Raw genomic sequence first — 22,333 nt, 5'->3', positions numbered from 1 at the left:
GAGTGGTTTCAAACCTGCCGGTCTCTGAAGGTCACGTACCCGTGCACAGAGGGATCTTTGTCTTCAGGTTAAATAAACTTAAAGGCTTCTACTCTCTCACCATCCTTTGAGACAATACGTCTGTAGCTTTGGTCTACAACATAAATCAACCCATCGTTTCTCTCTCTGGTGAGTTAGCAGTGAGTTCACTTTGGAGAGGAGCTCAATCCCTGAAAGAGGAAATCCACAGAAATGTGACGTCTTAAAGAAATCCTTCAGAAGACATGAATGTCCATGTTAATATTCTTCTTTAGGACACAGTGGACGTAAATGTTCAGTTTAGTTTGGCTAAAAATAAACCAAAATGTTTGTTAAAGGCAACTCAGGCTCTCATTGGCTAAAGGCTGGAAACTGAATGGAAGCTCCTCATTGGCTAAATGGAGTGTCAATCAAAAGGTTAGAGTTTTTATTATCACATATAATACAGCGGGACATGTGGAACATTTGCATCAACCTGTGGATCATTATTAATGTGATGTGTTTGATTAAATCTGTCTCTGGATTTACATCATGAGGACTCAGAGTCATTAGACACCAGACATCATTTCTGTATCAGTGGTCTGTAAATCATGGTGACAATGAGAGAACACACTTCCAACAACAGTGAACTGTGTTTGTTAAACTAACCTTTGTGTCTGATGTATTCTCCTGGATCACAGCGTCTGTGTCTCTTTGCTTTAGAACAGTCGTTCTTTCTAAACTCTGAGCAGTAAAATCCTTCCAGAGGTTCACAGGCTGAGTCTGATATGATGGAACACAAAATCTTCATCTTCAGACCAGAAGCTGTGGACACAAACACAGAGGTTATTGATGAAGTAGAATCTAAAGAAGAGTTGAAGAAAAGAAGAAGTGGTCAGATGTTCTGAGGATCATCTGTGTGTTTGAGTTCTGCTGAAGTGAATCAAAGGTTAGAAAGCTGCTTTTAGACTGACCACTGTTTAGTAACATGTTCTGATCTTTATTTAGTTTGATCAATAAAGAGACAGATCTACCTTCATCACACTCTGAACAGCTGTAGCACACTCTACGGGAAGTCGGATGGTCCATAAAGGTTCCTACAGGGCAGGGCAGACAGCGAGTACTTCTGTCCCCTATGCAGTCTACATGAACATGATCTCCTGTTGGAAACAACATGAAGCAGTTTTATTTAATTTGAGAGAGAGGGAGAAAGAGAGAGAGAGAGAGAGAGAGAGAGCGCTCTGTTGAACCTTTCTCTCTGGAGCTCATTAAAAAGCAACTTCCTGTTTATTAATATGCAACAAAAACAAACTTATAAACAGGGACAGAAGATCAGGATGTTCATCTGACCTGATAAACTTTAATTCAAGTTGAACAGAGGATCTTACCAGCTGGACACTTATTACAGCATCGATCATTTATCTCATACTGGTATGGACGACATGTCAGAGTCTGAGCTGAGGGGACACTCATCTGGAGAATCTGTGAAGACAAAGTGTAAATGAACACAGAGAGAAATGTGAACTCATGGTCCAGTCCATGTAAGAGAGAAGAGGGAAAGAGTTGAAGTACCTGACGAAGAGGAATCCCTGTCTTCTTTTCTTTTAACTGCATGTTTGTTAAGAACGGTTCAAAGAGGAGAAACCATCATCGTGGTCGTCGGTCGGTTCAGGACGCACGACTCCAACAAAGAAACTTGAGTTTAATGTTCACAGGTTTATTTCCTCCAGTCAGTCTTTAAGGATGGGAAACAGAAAACATCAGTGCAGCGCTGAAGTTCTGTCCCATGTGGAGATCTGAACCTGAGCACAGAGAGCAAACAGCAACCAATCAAGAGAGAGAAGGAGACAAACCAGGAAGTGTCCACACTGGAGGTGGAAAAAAGAGAGGAAGTGAAAGGAAACAAAAAGGTGATCTTCACCAAATTTAACTCAAAAAGTGTCCAATAAGAAAAAAGTTGTGAGTGTGTTCGTCTCACTTCAGTCTTTATAAAATAAACCCTGCCAAGATAACTTGTCATAGAGTCCGTGTGTTCCCGTCTCTCCTGGTCTGAAGTCAATCTGAGATCTGCAGGTCACTTTGAGGGAACGCCCACTTCCTCCTACGCTCAGAGAAACTCTCCACCCAGTTCTTGATGTTTCACACTTAAAGGTTCTGGTCTGAAGTGGATCTCTCTGCTTTATAAACTTCTGAACTTTCATTTGTTGCTCAGACAGTCAGATATTTTAGACTGAGATCCACAGCTGGTTGTCTTTAAAGAGCCATTCCTACATTATCTTATAAAGACATCACCTATTATATGGACACCTTTGATTTAAATATCATTTTCATACCTGTAAATGGAAAAAAACATCAAGCCCTCTTTTTCTGTTATTTAATAACTATAAATGATTTAAATATCTGAAAAAGAACAGAAAGGTCGACAAACTTGATTCAGATATACAGGTCCTTCTCAAAAAATTAGCATATTGTGATAAAGTTCATTCTTTTCCATAATGTAATGATAAAAATTAAACTTTCAAATATTTTTGATTCATTGCACACCAACTGAAATATTTCAGGTCTTTTATTGTTTTAATACTGAAAAACTTGATTCAGATATATTTGAGTTCTTTTCATGCGTCATGCCTGTTTGTGTTATTTCTCCAGCACCTCGTCCTCATGTCAGATTTTATGTGTTGATCACTCCAACATTAGTCTCTCTATCCTTTCTGTTCTTCTTCTGTACATTGTCTTGTCATCAATAAAACAGATTATAAGTATAGATATTTTATTAAGACCCCTCGATCAGTCACTTCTGACATGTGGTCTGTTCCCTTTTTAAATTCTTTTTATTTAAACTTCATTTAAAAGACAAATAACTAATCTTCAAGTGTGCGTCAGGATCATTCACAGACACATCAGGGAAAACAACTACAGTCACGTGGTCTGCTTCCTCCTAAAAGCGTCCAATGAGAGAAGTTCGTTCAGTTTTAATTCTGTCGTTTGTAAATTAGTTTGGGGACTGGTACGTTTAACAACCACACTCTCCTAATCATTCACTAATCTACCATCCAACAGTGATGAAGTGCACAGACTCACAGAGACACAAAGACCAGAGACATCTCTGTGCGCGCTCCCGTGAACATGAGCGCGCACAAAGTTTCAGAAAACACTCAGCTTCTCTGGACGGAAACTTGATGTTCAGTAATATCTTTAACTTTGTGTAGAGTCTTGTTGTTGTGTTCATCATGTCTGTCCTGATGTTTGAGGACATTCACACAGACTGAGAGTGTCTCCAGATCCGGAAGTGTGAACTTTAACACAACAACGATCTACTTTAACACTTCTTTATAATGTTCTTGTAGTTTTTACCTTCATCTTTAAGTATAGATTAAACAATCTCTAAATCTTTCAAATTGTTACTTTAAATATGGTGAGAAAAACACGGACCGTTACCTTCAAGCACCAAAAGGCGTCGATCCCAAATTCAGCTTTCGTTTTCGAGCCCTTCAAAATAAAAGCTTTAGCTAAAGGCCAAAAATAAATCTTTCAAAAAAATAATAAAAGCTTTAAAAGTAGAACCAAATAGTTTTCACTTCCTCTGGAAATCAATAGAAACATCTTATTGTGTTATAATATAAAATATATAGTAGAATTATATATAAAATATAAATTGAATCAACTCTGATGAGGACATTGAACAGAGTCCAACTGATCAGAAGAAGAAATCATTTTCTGTGAAAAGCAAATACATGTGATCCTTTAATGCAGTCAAGATGATCCTTGAGGAGGTGAGCAGCAACCTTGCACACTGTGTGGATGATAACACGTCTGAAGAAGACTTCGGTCCACTTCTTTCCAGATCTTCCAAAGAATCTGAAGACCTCACAGGAGAGATTTTGTAAACTGTAACTAATGAAGCTGAACAGGACCTGGATGTTAAACGTGATGGAGAGATCAAATCAGAGATGGAATCACCCAAAGCTTCAATAATGAAAAGGACAGCAAGCAACATGAAGGCTCCCTGTGTCCGTACATGCTCAGGAAGCAATCCTGAACATGAAGGCGACTTTAAAGAGCAAACTTCAAATCAGCCAACAAAATACAGAAAAGCTTCAACAGAGCAGCTCTTTGAAAACGTGGATCTCCTGGTGCAATAGATGATCTTTGATGCTGAAGACAGAAACTGGGGGACAGATGAGATCTGCCTGTACGAGAAGATCGGCAGCGACATTTCCAGCAACACAAGATGGTTGCTCAGGATCTCAGAGATGTTTAGTGTGATCACCTGAAATCAGCAGGAGAAGAAGGAGAAGTCTCAGGTGAAGACATGAAGATGGAGACTGAGCCTGAGGTCGAGTCTTTCATGAACAGGATGTGGACCTGGCTGAAACAGCAGGCACAAAGGTACCAGGCTCTGAGCGAGCTTGTGTACTCTCTGCCAGAGGATCCAGAAACTCTGGAATCAGAAATGATGATTTTGCCAGCAGAGGAAGCTGTGTGTGAAGAAGACGCCCCCACATTTAAAACTACAGAGTTTGAGGCAGCATCAGCTCGTGATGAGTCGGAGGTCGTTATGATTTAATCAGAGACAGAGGATAAAGAAGAAGAAGAAGAAGCCTCCACGCTCTGGGAGTTAGATGAACTGTGATATCCTGGTGTCAGAGCTGTTACACACACACACATGAAACATGTTCCCATCAGTGAGTCCCATGATGTCCAAAGCCACTGGAGAAACTTTGAAAAACATGCTCTTGGCTGAAGTCAGAGCTTTTGGCATTGACATTGATTTACAAGAGAAGAAGATCAGAAAGGTGCACAAAGATGTGTGCCAGCAGTTTGGTGAAGGGTGGCTTTGGAGCAGCCTGCTGACACAGACAGATTGTGACTGAGACTCTGAAAAGGCGTCTTGTATCAAAAGAGGCGTGAAAGGATTCTTCCAGTTTAAGTGGAGTTCTGACACTAACCTCTGTAAACGTAGAGACACCACGGCTGCTCCTCAGGTGGGCGGGACACACCTTTCTCACAGCCCTCATTTTGTGTCTCAGCTCCAGAGAAGGACTTTCACTGTTGACGGGTCAGGAAGGGAAAGCACGGGATGGAGAACCGCTCTGAATCCCCCAGGAGAAGCTGGGAAATGTTGAAGAGAAGGAAGTCTGGGTTGATGTATTTTGTCTGCAGCCACAGAGACCTGACCTCAGATATACTGAAGAACATGTCGAGATGAATGGAGGGGGCTTTTTCATTTATTTCAGCTGATATCAAAACAAAACTTTATTTACAAAATCTTTCATACAGAGACAAACAGGATTATTTAGAAATGGTGTCATCATGTAGTTTGGCCAGTAGAGGGCGCTCCTAATCCACAGTTAATACTCTCAACTATTTTTATAATCTCCCTTCAAACAGAAGTGATCCTCAGACTTTTGACCTTTGACCTCAGAGTTCTTCCTACAAAGTGCCTCCTCCATCTGTCAGTACCTACTGTCTGTGCTGTTTGGACCTACTGTCGAGGAAATGATCTCGACTGGACTCAGAAAGGCCCAATCTCAGTTCCCTTATTTGCACCGAGTGTCCTCCGAGTTGTCTCCTCCACTTGCGTCTAAGCCCCGCCCACCAGAGATGCACGGAGGAAACGAAGCCGAGGAGAGAGGACCGAGGAAATCAGCTTTAAGACACATGAGACGTCGTTTCCTCGACAGCGTCACATGACGCGACATCAGCTGATCACGTTCAGCTGTCAATCAGCCGATCAGCTGTTTATGTCCTCACAAACACGCACTGTATTATTTCTCATCAAACACACACACTGTATTATTTGTAATCAAACACACACACTGTATTATTTGTAATCAAACACACACACTGTATTATTTGTAATCAAACACACACACTGTATTATTTGTAATCAAACACACACACTGTATTATTTCTAATCACACACACACACACTGTATTATTTCTAATCAAACACACACTGTATTATTACTAATCAAACACACACACTGTATTATTACTAATCAAACACACTGTATTATTTCTAATCACACACACACACTGTATTATTTCTAATCAAACACACACTGTATTATTTCTAATCACACACACACACACTGTATTATTTCTAATCACACACACACACACTGTATTATTTCTAATCAAACACACACTGTATTATTACTAATCAAACACACACACTGTATTATTTCTAATCAAACACACACTGTATTATTTCTAATCAAACACACACACACTGTATTATTTCTAATCACACACACACACTGTATTATTTCTAATCACACACACACACTGTATTATTTCTAATCAAACACACACTGTATTATTTCTAATCAAACACACACACTGTATTATTACTAATCAAACACACACTGTATTATTTCTAATCAAACACACACACACTGTATTATTACTAATCAAACACACACACTGTATTATTTCTAATCAAACACACACACTGTATTATTTCTAATCAAACACACACACTGTATTATTACTAATCAAACACACACACACACTGTATTATTACTAATCAAACACACACACTGTATTATTTCTAATCACACACACACACTGTATTATTTCTAATCAAACACACACTGTATTATTTCTAATCAAACACACACACTGTATTATTACTAATCAAACACACACTGTATTATTACTAATCAAACACACACTGTATTATTACTAATCAAACACACACTGTATTATTACTAATCAAACACACACACACACACTGTATTATTTCTAATCACACACACACACACTGTATTATTTCTAATCAAACACACACACTGTATTATTTCTAATCAAACACACACACACACACACACTGTATTATTACTAATCAAACACACACTGTATTATTACTAATCAAACACACTGTATTATTTCTAATCACACACACACACACTGTATTATTTCTAATCAAACACACTGTATTATTTCTAATCAAACACACACACACTGTATTATTTCTAATCAAACACACTGTATTATTTCTAATCACACACACACACACTGTATTATTTCTAATCAAACACACACTGTATTATTACTAATCAAACACACTGTATTATTTCTAATCAAACACACACACACTGTATTATTTCTAATCAAACACACACACTGTATTATTTCTAATCACACACACACACTGTATTATTTCTAATCAAACACACACTGTATTATTTCTAATCACACACACACACTGTATTATTTCTAATCAAACACACACACTGTATTATTTCTAATCACACACACACACTGTATTATTTCTAATCAAACACACACACTGTATTATTTCTAATCACACACACACACTGTATTATTTCTAATCAAACACACACTGTATTATTTCTAATCACACACACACACTGTATTATTTCTAATCACACACACACACACTGTATTATTTCTAATCACACACACACACACTGTATTATTTCTAATCAAACACACACTGTATTATTTCTAATCACACACACACACACTGTATTATTTCTAATCACACACACACACTGTATTATTTCTAATCAAACACACACTGTATTATTTCTAATCACACACACACACACTGTATTATTTCTAATCAAACACACACACACTGTATTATTTCTAATCAAACACACACTGTATTATTTCTAATCAAACACACGCTGTATTATTTCTAATCAAACACACACACACTGTATTATTTCTAATCACACACACACACTGTATTATTTCTAATCAAACACACACTGTATTATTTCTAATCAAACACACACTGTATTATTACTAATCAAACACACACACTGTATTATTTCTAATCAAACACACACACTGTATTATTTCTAATCAAACACACACACTGTATTATTACTAATCAAACACAGTTACAGTGTTTCTTGATAACAAACAGCTGAAGAACAACCTGCAGTCTGTTTCAAACCAAAAGGACAGTTTCTACTGACTCAAAGATTTCATTTTGAATTGTCTATAATTATTGATTATTATTAATCAGTTTGGACTGAACCTAGCCTGTATTTAGACAACCAACTCTGTATTTTATAAACACACATATTTATGTGTCAGGATACTGAAAATGATTGATTAGAATCTAAATGATGAAACTTTGTGAAGATAAATAAGTGAGAATATAAAACGGACTCCTCTTCATCAAACTGTCATCATCATCATCATCAGACATTCAAACAGTCTGAGGGATCAGACCTTCATCATCATCATCAGACATTCAAACAGTCTGAGGGATCAGACCTTCATCATCATTGTAGTGACTTGATTTTACTGAAACTACAAAGAAAAGAAAAGAAACCTAAGCCACAGTGAGGGGCTGCTACCGGGAAATTCGTAGTTGACACGTCGTCCTTCGGCTGCTTCACGTTTTTAAATCACACATCTGCGGACTGGTTCAAGATGTATTTATTACCAATGTATACCAATAAAGCCACTGTTTACTCGCACTTTGATTGCAAACAAAAAGAAACGAACAAAAGAAAATGTTCAATTATTTGCCTCTAAACGGCGGTCAAAAACTGTGTGCTTCTCCCCGGTAAGCAGCACACCTGAGGAACAATCACTTCTTCTTCTATTTATCCTATTTCCACCTTACTGCTGTCCAATACGCCACCTACTGTGGCAATCAGGTAATGACATGAACACACAGTACAGAATGGCTCTAACACACCGGCCCCTAATTGAATGACCACAGACATTACAATTACTTTCATGTGTAAACGAATAGAGCCATAACTTAAGTGACATGCACATAGAGTGAACCAAACCATAAATAATAAAAATAATAATAAAATAAAAAAAAAAACCCTCAACCATTTGTAAACATAACCTGTTTTTGTTTATTTATTTTTTAAGTCACTTTTTCTCATCCATGATTGCTTGTGGCTTCCTGCAGCAGGCAAAGCTTATTGACAGGTCTTTCCAAGACGTTTGTCTTTGTCTGGAGACTCACAGAGCGTACTAAACCCTTTTTGTCTGGGAAAGTTTTCAATATTCTGCCCAGAAGCCAAGATCCACGAGGAGCAGTTGAATCCATTACAACAACAATGTCTCCAGGAACGAAATTCCTCCTTTTCTGATTCCATTTCTGGCGTTCTTGCAACAGGGGGAGGTATTCCTGTACCCATCTTTTCCAAAATAGATCGGCAATATACTGAACTTGTCGCCATCTCCTTTTCACATATACATCATTCTTATCAAAAAGTCCAGGTGACATGACTGGTTTCCCTTTCATTAGAAGAATGTGATTAGGGGTGAGAGGCTCGAGGTCACTAGGATCATCTGAGAGTTTGGTTAGGGGGCGACCATTTAGTATAGACTCAACCTCACACAGGACTGTATGAAGACTGTCATCATCCAGAGTTTGCAGGTGCAGCACAGCAGTGAGAACTTTCCTCACCATCCTGATAGTACGTTCCCAGACACCACCATGGTGCGATGCTGAAGGTGGGTTAAAGTTCCACTGGATGCCATCTTGCAAAAAAGCTCCCTGTATCAGGTTGTGATTTAATGATGATACTGCTTCCCTCAGTTCTTTCTCTGCTCCCACAAAATTGGTTCCATTATCTGAGCGCATGCTGGACACTTGTCCTCTTCGACTGATAAACCTTCTAATAGCGTTAATACATGCATCAGTATCCAGTGATGGAGCTACTTCCAGATGAATGGCTCTGCTTGCAAGACAAGTGAAGATGACACCATAGCGTTTACAGAGACTTCGACCTCTCTTTACTTCCAAAGGTCCGAAGTAATCTACTCCGACATTTGTAAAGGGAGGGAGATCAGGAAGAAGTCTTTCCTTCGGTAGGTCCGCCATTTTTTGCTCGCCTACATTTCCCTGATATCGCCTGCAGAAGCAGCACTGTGATATAATTTTCCTCACAGCTGCATTGGAATTTGTTATCCAAAACTTCTTGCGCAGCTTTGACAGAGTGTGATTTCTTCCACTATGTCCCACCTGTTGGTGAATATGCCTCAATATGAGTGTAGAGATGTGTTGATCTTTTGACAAAATGAGTGGATGCTTAGTCTCTTCTGGCAAAGCAGCTTTACTCAATCGTCCGCCGACTCTCAAAAATCCCTCCTGCAAATGTGGATCAAGCTTGTACACCGAACTGTCTCTTGGCACAGAATTTCCAGCTGATAGGGCAGCAATTTCTTCCTTGAACCTTTTTTGTTGACTATAGCGAATGACAGCCATTTCAGCATCCAAGATATCCTGAGCTGACAAGACCTGGCCTTTGATGGCTGTTTTGGCCCTTTTCATCTCCAATGACACGTTGAGAGATGATCCTTCTGCCTCCTTGCTGTGGAGTCCGAAAGCATGCAAGTCCCTCCTCTTTTGTTTTAACTGCATCAGAATTGTCTTCCATCTGAGAAACCATGCCACTGCCACTTTGAGTCTCCTCCAATCCGAAAAGTACAATAAGAGCTGATCTGTAGCAGTTGGAGAGTCCTGAGTAATAATGGCGTTTACTGTAACTTCTTTTTTGACCTCCAAATCATCATCATCTGCAATTGTGACTTCTGTGATGTCTGCAGGCCAATCTTTTTCTGAATCAAAGAGAAACTTCGGGCCCTCAATCCAGCTACCCCCATTCAGCAGATCTCGAACCTTCATACCTCTGGAGGCATAGTCTGCAGGGTTGTCTTTGGTATTAATATACCTCCACTGAGAGACTTTGGTTGCATCTCTAATAGTTGACACCCTATTTGCTACAAACATGTGGAAACGCTTATCCTCATTTTTTATGTACTTCAGCACTGCAGTGCTGTCTGTCCAGAAAGTTGATTGGCCCAGTGGCAGCTCCAACTCCGCTCTCAACATCCGATCCACTCGCACAGCCAAAACAGCAGCTGTCAGCTCCAGACGGGGAATGGTTATTGGCTTTAAAGGGGTGACTCTTGCCTTACCCAACAGGAAACAAACATGAACCATCTCACGATTTTCAATCCTGAGGTAAGTAACAGTACCAAATCCATCCTGACAAGCATCCGAGAAGTTGTGCAGCTCTGCCTTAATAGACTGTTCAAAGTCTTTGGGCTTGATACATCTTTCAACTTTGAATTCTGACAACCCTTTGAGGTCTTCCACCCACCTTCTCCACTGATGACCAATGTCTGCAGGTATGTTGTCATCCCATCCACAACGTCTCCGACAGAGCTCCTGTAGAATGACTTTGGCAGGGAGGGTTACAGGGGCAAGAAAACCCAGAGGATCATAAACCGAGCTGATAATGGACAACATTCCTCGCCTGCTCTGTGGTTGTTCCTTCATCGCCATTTTAAACTTAAATGTGTCTGACTCCACACACCATTGAAGCCCAAGAGCACGTTCGACTGGAAGCTCATCTTTATCCAGATCCAGTTCTTTCAAGTCTTTCGCTCTGTGCGCCTCTTCGATGGTTTGCAGTACTACCCGGCTATTACTGATCCACTTTGTCAAAGTGAAGCCTCCCCTTTGACAGATTTTGGTGAGAGCTTGAACCATGGCAACTGCTTCCTCATCCGAGTGTGAGCTCTTCAAACAGTCATCAACATAAAAGTTCCTTCTGACAGTTTCCACAACCTCTAGTGAGAAGTTAGCCTGATTGTCCTCTGCAGTTCTTCTGAGTGCATAACTGGCACAACTTGGGGAAGAAACTGCCCCGAACAAATGAACGGTCATCCGAAATTCTTCTGGCTCTTGGTTCACATTGCCCTCAGGCCACCACAAAAAACGTAGGAAGTCTCTGTCCTCTTCAGCCACCTTAACTTGATAAAACATAGATTTAATGTCTCCCATAAACGCCACTGGCTCCTGTCTAAATCTGACTAGAACACCCAACAGTGAACTAGTGAGGTTTGGACCTTGTAGCAACTGGCTGTTGAGTGAAGTTCCCTTAAACTCAGCTGAACAGTCAAAGACAACACGCAGTGTACCTTTTTTGGAATGGTACACACCATGATGGGGTATATACCACAGCTTTCCATTTTCACCTTCCAGCTGATGTTGAGACACCTTTTCTGCATAGCCGTTGTTAATTACATCAGTAAAGAAGCTGGTGTATTCTTTGTGAAATAGTTCATCTTTCTTGAACTTCCTTTTTAATCCCAGCAGCCTTTGCTTAACCATAGAGAGGTTGTTAGGAAGCGAGAGCTGGTCCTTTCTGAAGGGCATCTTTAAGCTGTAATGTCCATCCTGCAGCAGTGTTGAGTCATCCATCATCTTTAAGAACTTGATATCCTCTCTTGACACTCCTTGTTCTTCTGAGCTTCGCTCATTGAAGTCATGACTGTATTGGTTGCTCAACATTTCCTCCAGCTTACAGACAGAAATCCTATTGACCGCAGCCACCGAGAACCCTGATTTAGGCCTGCTGCTCTCTTCATCGCGAAGTGGCCCATTAACTACCCAGCCAAGTACAGTTCGTATTGCATATGGGCCATTATCTCTGCTGTTGATGACCTCCCATGGTTCCAATACCTTAGGGGTGTTCGTGCCAATCAACAGTTCAACATCAGCATCAATGCATGGGATCTGTACACCAGAGAGATATGGCCATTTCTGCAGTTCTCCCTGTGTGATAATGTTGCTGGTGGTTACAGGCATTTTATTTTGTGTAAGCACTTCTGGGAGACTGTAGAAGCGGTTACTGCCAAGACCAGCCACCTCCAACCCATTCAGGGTGCTTGCTGAAACGACCCTTTCCTGTCCCATAGTGCGCAGAAGGAAACTAGTTCTCCTACCAGTAATATTCAGCCTTTGCATAAGTTGCTCTGAGCAGAAAGTAGCTGTACTCCCAGGATCCAGGAATGCATATGTTTGTATTATCCTACTGCCCTTGATGGATTTAATTTGGACTGGCACAATAGACAAAATGCTATTCTCCTTTCCGGCCCCTGTATGACCACAAGTTTCTGATGAAGGTTGTTTAACATGTGCAGTACCCTCAGTGTGTTCACTTCCTGTGCTGGCTCTTATCTTTCCAGAGATATGAAGCACCGTAGGATGGCTCTGACCACAATCTTTGCAAGTTAAGCGTCTGTCGCAATACTTGCTCCTGTGTCCACTACACAGGCAGCCAAAACACATCCCCTTTTCCATCAAAAAATCAATTTTGTCCCGATGCTTCTTCTCCTTTAGTTTTGGACATTCCTCCAGCCTGTGCAATTGAGAGCAGCAAACACACGGTTCTTGAATGCTTCGGTTTAAATCCGGCTTTTGCGTGACTGAGCTTGAAGTTTCATATTCCTGAGCTGCATCACTTACAGTAACTGTGGCGAAGCTGTTACCTCTGATGTTGCTGAATTTTGAGTGTAGTTTGAATTTGTCAACACTTTTTACTGCAGGTCCTCCACATACCATGTCTTGGATGTTCCCAAAAAGTGGATCAGAAATTATCTTGACCTGCCGTTCAATAAATGAGACCATATCTTTAAAGCAAGCTCTGCGATTAGACCTTTCTAGTATTTCATGTGCCCGTATCCTCCATTTTTCCCTGTACTTATATGGCAACTTTGTCATGATTGCTCTCATGTTTGTTGGCATGTCCAGCTCTTGCACATATTGAAGTTCCTCCATTACGTTGCAACAACTTCGCAGAAATAGTGAAAAGGCTTGAAGGGCTACCACATCCTCTGTCTTCACTGCAGGCCAAGCCAAAGCCTTTTCTATATAGGCTGCACCAATCCTATATTGGTTTCCAAAGTGTTCTTGGAGAAGCTCTTTAGCCTGTTGGTAACCTCTGTCAGGACTCATGTGCTGACAACTCCTGACCAATTCTCTGGGCTGCCCTCTTGTAAATTGTTCTAAGAAATAAAGGCAGTCAGCTTTGCTAGCCTTTGATTCCACAGTATGTTCAAAGGCTCTGATGAAGGTTTTATACTGAAGAGGATCTCCATCGAATGCTGTAATGTCCCGAGAAGGCAAGGACATTAGGTTCTGTTGTTGAACCAGAGCCGCTGTGATTTCATTTTGTCGGTGCATTATGGTGCACAGGTCTCCTTGTACTGGTACAGAATATAGATGCTGTTGTTCCACTGATGCAGGCTGTATATTGTGGACTGGCAGAGAGGGGCTTTGTTGTGTGTTTCCATACTGGTTCATTCCAAATGTTTCCGGTTTCCATTTTGTTTCATATTTGGATCCAAGGGTTTGCTGTGGGTTTCCCTCTGCAGAGTGTGTGTTACGTCCACTTGAATCCTTTTGGGCTACTGTGAAGCTGTCCTTTGGCATTGCACTCCATGTGTGTGGTTTGAATGAGTTCGCTGCAGGATTAAGTCCTTTTGAATTTGGGGTTTGTTCTTTATTCCTTTGTAAGTAGGAATTCATTCCATCAGAAGGTGCTTGTGATTTACTGGAACATTCTGTGGCAGCTTGAAAAACTGCTAACTTTGCAGTGGATGCAGCTATTTCAGCATCAATCTCGAGCTGCTCTCTTTGTCTTCTCAGTTGCTCTTCCTGGGCCTCTAGAGCGTGCTTCCCTTTTAAAGCTGCAGCTCTAGCGAGAAGTGCAGCCCTTTCTGCTTCCACTTTAAGGCGGGATGAAGCTGTAGATTTGCCACTTTTATTACTGCTTTTACCACTTTTGTTACTTTCTTTACCACTACATATGCTTTTCCAATGAGAATGTCTACTGGCAACATTTGATATGCTGTCATCAGGGTGAACATCATCATCTTCACCACCATGATCATGTACCAACCATTTTTCAACCTCAGAAATGAAACCACTTTCAACAATCATTTTTGCAGCAAACCAAGTGTCTTGTTTGTCCCTTTCTTCAATGGACATTAAAGGCAACAGAGCCACATGAGCATCTTTAGCTTCCCCACACAAAAGCCCAATTTTTTCCAATGTGTGTTTTATCTCATTTGTATTGCCACTCTGCATAAGCTCTTGAGTTACATTTCTTAGGTTTTTAGCCTTACTTAATTTATCTTTTCTTACATTTTGTAACTTTTCCACCTTTGCAACAAGAGCTTTGTGTGTTAATGTAATAGACCTTTTACTTTTTACAGTTTCTATCTCATTAACATCTCTCTCTTCCACAGAGGCTGCATCAGCCACTGGCTGCGCAGCCGCCGCGTCTGTTTTACCGTCCATAATGTCTTTAATGTCTTTAATTCACACCGCAACGCACCTCCGAGATGAAAGCAACGAGTTACAGTTCAGTTTACCAGTGTTAGTTTAGCGACCAATGCATTGGATTTACACTCGCAAAGTTGTGTGCACACATTTAGTATGGCCATACAGTTGGTAGCGCTACCTTTTACCTTAGAGACGGTGGGCGCCGTGATGTCGCAATCCGGATGAATGAATCAGCTGATGATCGTTGCGTCGCCAGGCAACGGTTGTAAACATCCTCCGAGCTACAGCAAAAACAGGAAATCCAGCGTCGCGTCTTCCTCCATGAACGATAGCAAACTAATCGAACTAGCTGAAGCGAAGTTTTTGACTTGTGTAGTGACTTGATTTTACTGAAACTACAAAGAAAAGAAAAGAAACCTAAGCCACAGTGAGGGGCTGCTACCGGGAAATTCGTAGTTGACACGTCGTCCTTCGGCTGCTTCACGTTTTTAAATCACACATCTGCGGACTGATTCAAGATGTATTTATTACCAATGTATACCAATAAAGCCACTGTTTACTCGCACTTTGATTGCAAACAAAAAGAAACGAACAAAAGAAAATGTTCAATTATTTGCCTCTAAACGGCGGTCAAAAACTGTGTGCTTCTCCCCGGTAAGCAGCACACCTGAGGAACAATCACTTCTTCTTCTATTTATCCTATTTCCACCTTACTGCTGTCCAATACGCCACCTACTGTGGCAATCAGGTAATGACATGAACACACAGTACAGAATGGCTCTAACAATCATCATCATCAGACATTCAAACAGTGTGAGGGATCAGACCTTCATCATCATCATCAGACATTCAAACAGTCTGAGGGATCAGACCTTCATCATCATCATCAGACATTCAAACAGTCTGAGGGATCAGACCTTCATCATCATCATCAGACATTCAAACAGTGTGAGGGATCAGACCTTCATCATCATCATCAGACATTCAAACAGTGTGAGGGATCAGACCTTCATCATCCTCATCATCATCAGACATTTAAACAGTCTGAGGGATCAGACCTTCATCATCATCATCATCATCATCAGACATTCAAACAGTGTGAGGGATCAGACCTTCATCATCATCATCATCAGACATTCAAACAGTGTGAGGGATCAGACCTTCATCATCATCATCATCAGACATTCAAACAGTGTGAGGGATCAGACCTTCATCATCATCATCATCATCAGACATTCAAACAGTGTGAGGGATCAGACCTTCATCATCCTCATCATCATCAGACATTCAAACAGTGTGAGGGATCAGACCTTCATCATCATCATCATCATCATCAGACATTCAAACAGTGTGAGGGATGATGAAGATGAAGGATGTATTGATTCATATTTGGTTGTTAATCTTCATGTCAGACTCTTTTTAATGGCAGCTCATCACAGAGCGACTCTTTACAAACTCACTGATGTTCATCATCTGTTTAAATGTCCCACGCTCCGTTTAGCCTCTTTTTAATCTCCCTCTTTTCTCCCCTATTAAACTGAAGTCTGATCCTGTGCAGCGTCCAATCAGTGACTGATATACGAGAAGGGGGCGTGTCTGTCAGTGAAAAGACTTCCGTGAAGTCAGCTCTCGTGTCTCCTCGGTCATCGCTCCTCGGATCAGCCTCCTCTCTCCTCCATCCTCTCTCCTCCGTTCGCTATAAGAGCTTTGGGACGATCCTCAACATGGCGGCTTTGGAACTACTTCCTGTTCGGCCGAGGACCGAGGAGACTGCAAATAAGACACTTGGGATGTACCCCTGGATCCTGGAGAACATTTAGTCTGCAGGGGTCATAGGACCGGCCTCCATGTTTAGGGACAGTCTGAAGGATTCTGAGGAGAGAAAAGATGAACTTTATGTAAATGTGAATGTGTCAGAGGTCATTTAGTCTAAATGAGTCTCTGTGTTCTGAGGAGGACAGTTTGCTGTCTGAGGTTGAGTTTCTTTATCTGCTCAGTCGTTGTTATTTCTAAAGACGTTCATCTCTGACTCGTGTCTCAGAGATGGATTTGAACCACTATGCTTTTTGTTTTGGATGGAAACTCGCTACTGGGACGACTGGTCGGCTCACCTGATCTCCTGGTGGTCCTCATACAAACTGTTCCCGTCTCTTGCCATTTAGATTCAAATGTTCCTTCAAGAGGAAATATTCAAAGTGAGTAACATTTAATGATTTAACTGTAGAGCTGATTGACAGTGAAGAGATATTAAACGTACCATTAGGTGAGAGTCTGATGAACTTCTTTCTATAAGACAACATGAAACATCAGTGATGGTTTCTATAAAGACACATGATCATGTTTTTATTTTTACATTATAAATTCTTACCTATTTTTTGACGTTTTATCTTCTTTTTGTGACGCCACGCTGCCACACCGAGAACTAAAAAAATAACCAAAACACCACCAACAACTCCGACTATCAGTCCAGTCCTGTCTGATGATTTCTGTCCACACTGAGCGTCCTCTGTCTTATTTCCTGCTCTCAGCAGCTGTAGACCCTCTGATAGACATCTGTAATGACAGAGGGACAGTTATTACAGGAACATGTGGAGGATCATGAACTCAGGTGTGTCCATGTGTGATGTGAAGCTTCACTCACTGTGTGTGATTCTGACAAGATGTAAACGTCCCGTCTGAAAATGTTCCATCAGAGCAGGTGGAGCACTCGGTGTCTGTGGAGGACGTTCCTGCAGGAAGGACACAACACTTGATTTCACTGAGGCTGATTTAGACTCACAAACACAAACCATCAACTCAGGCTCTCATTGGCTAAAGGCTGGAAACGGAATGGAAGCTCCTCATTGGCTAAATGGAGTGTCAATCAAAAGGTTAGAGTTTTTATTATCACATATAATACAGCGGGACATGTGGAACATTTGCATCAACCTGTGGATCATTATTAATGTGATGTGTTTGATTAAATCTGTCTCTGGATTTACATCATGAGGACTCAGAGTCATTAGACACCAGACATCATTTCTGTATCAGTGGTCTGTAAATCATGGTGACAATGAGAGAACACACTTCCAACAACAGTGAACTGTGTTTGTTAAACTCACCTTTCTCTCTGATGTATTCTCCTGGATCACAGCGTCTGTGTCTCTTTGCTTTAGAACAGTTGAACCCATCAAACTCTGAGCAGTAAAATCCTCCCAGAGGTTCACAGACTGAGTCTGATATGATGGAACAGGACGTCTTCATCTTCAGACCAGAAGCTGTGGACACAAACACAGAGGTTATTGATGAAGTAGAATCTAAAGAAGAGTTGAAGAAAAGAAGAAGTGGTCAGATGTTCTGAGGATCATCTGTGTGTTTGAGTTCTGCTGAAGTGAATCAAAGGTTAGAAAGCTGCTTTTAGACTGACCACTGTTTAGTAACATGTTCTGATCTTTATTTAGTTTGATCAATAAAGAGACAGATCTACCTTCATCACACTCTGAACACCTGTAGCACTCTCTACGGTAAGTGATCTGGGTCATAAAGGTTCCTTCAGGGCAGGGCAGACAGTCAGTACTTCTGTCCCCTGTGCAGTCTGCATGAACTCGACCTCCTGTTAGAAACAACATGAAGAAGTTTTTTATTTATTAGAGAGAGAGAGAGAGAGAGAGAGAGAGAGAGAGAGAGAGAGAGAGAGAGAACTCTGTTGAACCTTTCTCTCTGGAGCTCATTAAAAAGCAACTTCCTGTTTATTAATATGCAACAAAAAGAAACTTATAAACAGGGACAGAAGATCAGGATGTTCATCTGACCTGATAAACTTTAACTAAAGTTGAACAGAGGATCTTACCAGCTGGACACATAGGACAGCATCCATCAGCTGTCAGATACTCATATCGACGACATGTCAGAGTCTGAGCTGAGAGGACACTCATCAGGAGAATCTGTGAAGACAAAGTGTAAATGAACACAGAGAGAAATGTGAACTCATGGTCCAGTCCATGTAAGAGAGAAGAGGGAAAGAGTTGAAGTTTGTCTGTTTGTAAATGTGAAGAAGAATCATTGAGAACAAACAGAAAGAAATGTTGAAGATGTGAATGTGTGCTCAGATCATCCAATCAGATCATTTACCAGAAAGGCTGCAGCTGATCCAGCTCTCATCGTCTCTTTAACAGAAGAGCAGCACACACTGATCGTCTGCTTCAAGTCCACCAACGCACACTCAGGACCAAGACTAATGAAGCAGCTGGAAACGCCTCAGAGCTGGATCTCAGCAGGTGGACACTTCTCACAGCATGGATCATTGATCTGAGTCTGATCTGTGAAGACAAAGAGCAGATGAAAGTACCTGATGAAGAGGAATCACTTTAATACCTGACAGAGGAGAAACAGTGGGAATAATGTCAACATGAAGACATTTATAAGACATGTCCCTTTATCTTCTTGAGAGTTCATTAATATAATGTTAACGTTTATCATTAGTGAGTTTCGTTCTTTAGTTGAAATATAAAGTTGTATACAGTTCTCTGGGTCTCGACCCATCACCAAGGTAACTCAAGGTTCAATCTTAGGATCAGTTTCCTCACACATGCTCCCTTCAGGTTCCATCTTTGAGTCTGTTTATATCAGAGAAATGAAAGGGCCGCCAGTTTGCAGTTTAAACAACACAGTTAAACAGTGCTGAAGGTTGATGTGGGTCAGTGGAAGGAGGGGCGCACTCTTTGGTCTTGGGTTTGATAGGCTGGCATAAAGAGAGACTTCATACTGACTGATGTGTTCTTGGGGCTGGTGGTCGTATTTCTGTGGAGGGTGTTTGACGTCCTTCACTCTGTCTGACTCTCTCATCACCACCTGTGTCTGATGATCCTCAGGTATATCATTAACACAGTTTCCATGTCTTTATAACACCTGCAGAACAAATCTGATCCTGGTTTTATAGGACAGACACCTGAGGTCTGGACTACGAAGAGAGTTCAACATATCAGGGTCTCTGTGGGGGATCTGGTTTAACAAACTCTGACATACGAGATGGTGATTATCAGTCCTACGATGCCGGTTATCAACCTGATCCATCAACCCGGGTTACCAAGAGCGTGGTCACGTAAAAGGGGCGGAGTTAGTGTCATTTAACCTATCACAATCATCACTGCATCTGCTGTCAGCAGATCATCATATCTACAAACATATTTACACAAAGTACAAACTATATGACTGATATAAATGAGACAAACAGGCTGCAGGAACAAATGCAGGAAGGACAAAACAAAGTAAACAGAGGTCAAAGGTCAGCTTGTATTTGTCCCGTGGTTAGTTCACCTTAGAACTGACTCTAAGAACTGGTCTCTGAACTCAATGTGCTGCTCTGACTCTTTAAAGTGGTTAAACTGCAGCTCATCACAAACAGAGCAGGACACATTCAACATGAAGAAGAAAACATTCATTATTTTACATCTTTAACTGAAATGTTCCGGAGCTTTCTTCAGTCTCTGTTGAAGGATATCAGTGAAACATCATCAACAACTAAACACACTATAATGTCAAATCATGATGGACACATCAAGTGTCCTCCCTCCTCTCCATCAGCTCCAGGAAGAGACACATCAAGTGTCCTCCCCCCTCTCCATCAGCTCCAGGAGCTCCACCATCTAAACATCTGATTGGTCAGTGGGCGGAGCTTTAACCTGCTCCGGAGCAGGTCAGGTGTTCAGCATCAGTTACCATGGTGATATAACCAGGTAAAAAGTAATCGACCCTCGTAGGACTGAAAACCCAGAGTTAACCCTGAAGTGACCCCGCTAAGCTCAAATCCTGCTTCAGAGTCCAGACCTGACCCCGCTAAGCTCAAATCCTGCTTCGGCCTCAGGTTTAATACATTGAGCTTGTTCCCTTTGTCCCCCTCTAAGAAGGCTGTTTGATCAAATATTTAACTCATATTTGTACATGAGGTCAGAGAAAGATGTTTTTAAGTCCCTGTATGTTTAGATCTCAGCAGCCTTTAACTGAATGTGTTTAGTTTAAAGTTTCATTTCTCTCTAACACTGTCTGTTAACACATGATCTGAACGAGAGGGAGCATGTAGATGTTAAATAAAAGCGGCCCAAGGATGGAACCTTGAGATCACCTGTGGAGTTCCTCAAGGTTCCATCCTTGGGCCGCTTTTATTTAACATCTACATGCTCCCTCTCGTTCAGATCATGGAATATTATAACGTTTCCTATCATAATTATGCAGATGACACACAGCTCTATATATCAGTGTCAACGAATGACCATAGTTCCTTATACTCACTGAGCAAGTGCATCAACGAAATCACTGAGTGGATGTGTCAGAACTTTTTACAACTGAACCCAGAAAAGACTGAGGTGATTGTTTTTGGCCCTAAAGAGGAAAGGTCAGAGGTCAGCACTTGTCTTGAATCCATGTCCTTAAGAACAACAGATCAAGCCAGAAATCTTGGTGTGATTATGGACTCAGACCTCAAATTCAACAACCACATTAAGATGGTAACAAAATCAGCTTATTACCATTTGAAAAATATTGCAAGAATCAAAGGTTTTCTGACCAAACAAGATTCAGAGAAACTTGTTCATGCTTTTATTTTCAGTAGGCTGGATTATTGTAACGGTGTGTTTACAGGCCTTAGTAAAAAATCTGTCCGACATCTGCAGCTGATCCAGAACGCAGCAGCCAGAGTCCTCACCAACACAAAGAGGGTGGAGCACATTACACCTGTGCTTCAATCACTGCACTGGCTGCCTGTGTGTCAGAGGATCCACTTTAAAATCTTACTACTGGTCTATAAAGCATTAAATGGTCTTGGCCCTCAGTACATGTCAGATCTACTTATAGAATATAAAACATCCAGACCGCTCAGGTCCTCAGAAAGAGGTTTACTCAGTGTTCCCAGAGTCAGAACTAAACAAGGTGAAGCAGTGTTTAGTCACTACGCTCCTCACCTGTGGAACAAACTCCCTGAACACCTGAGGACTGCCGGCACACTCAGCTCCTTTAAATCAGCCTTAAAACTTTATTATTCACTCAGGCTGAACATTAGAAATATACTGTCTGCCTTACTGCAACACATTCTTCCTTTTTTAATAGTTTTAACAGTTGTTCCTGTATCGAGTATTTTCACCTGCATCCCGTCTTTTAATGATGTATTTTGCATTCTTTCCTTAAACTCTGTTTTTATGTTTTTATGTTTTTATGTCTGTAAAGCTCTGTGTGAATTGCCTCGTATCTGAACAGTGCAATATAAATAAA

At 41.0% G+C, this 22,333-nt stretch overlaps 1 protein-coding gene across 1 annotated transcript; it reads right to left on the bottom strand.

Annotated features, from left to right (window-relative positions):
• Nucleotides 1-17,246: 17,246 nt before the first annotated feature.
• Nucleotides 17,247-19,385, bottom strand: LOC306833416 (tumor necrosis factor receptor superfamily member 5-like). Its single transcript, XM_079358663.1, has 6 exons — nt 19,202-19,385; nt 18,921-19,014; nt 18,558-18,683; nt 18,193-18,348; nt 17,733-17,820; nt 17,247-17,644 (listed from the first exon to the last, which is right to left on the bottom strand). The coding sequence occupies exons 1-6, from the start codon at nt 19,229-19,231 to the stop codon at nt 17,446-17,448; spliced, it is 693 nt and encodes a 230-aa protein (XP_079214789.1). The 5' UTR covers nt 19,232-19,385; the 3' UTR covers nt 17,247-17,445.
• Nucleotides 19,386-22,333: the final 2,948 nt, after the last annotated feature.

This window comes from Symphodus melops, assembly GCF_947650265.1.
Source record: "Symphodus melops genome assembly, chromosome: 13".
Lineage (NCBI taxonomy): Eukaryota > Metazoa > Chordata > Actinopteri > Labriformes > Labridae > Symphodus > Symphodus melops.
The sequence above is the reverse complement of the archived record's forward strand: the minus strand, read 5'-3'. Positions and strand labels throughout refer to the sequence as shown.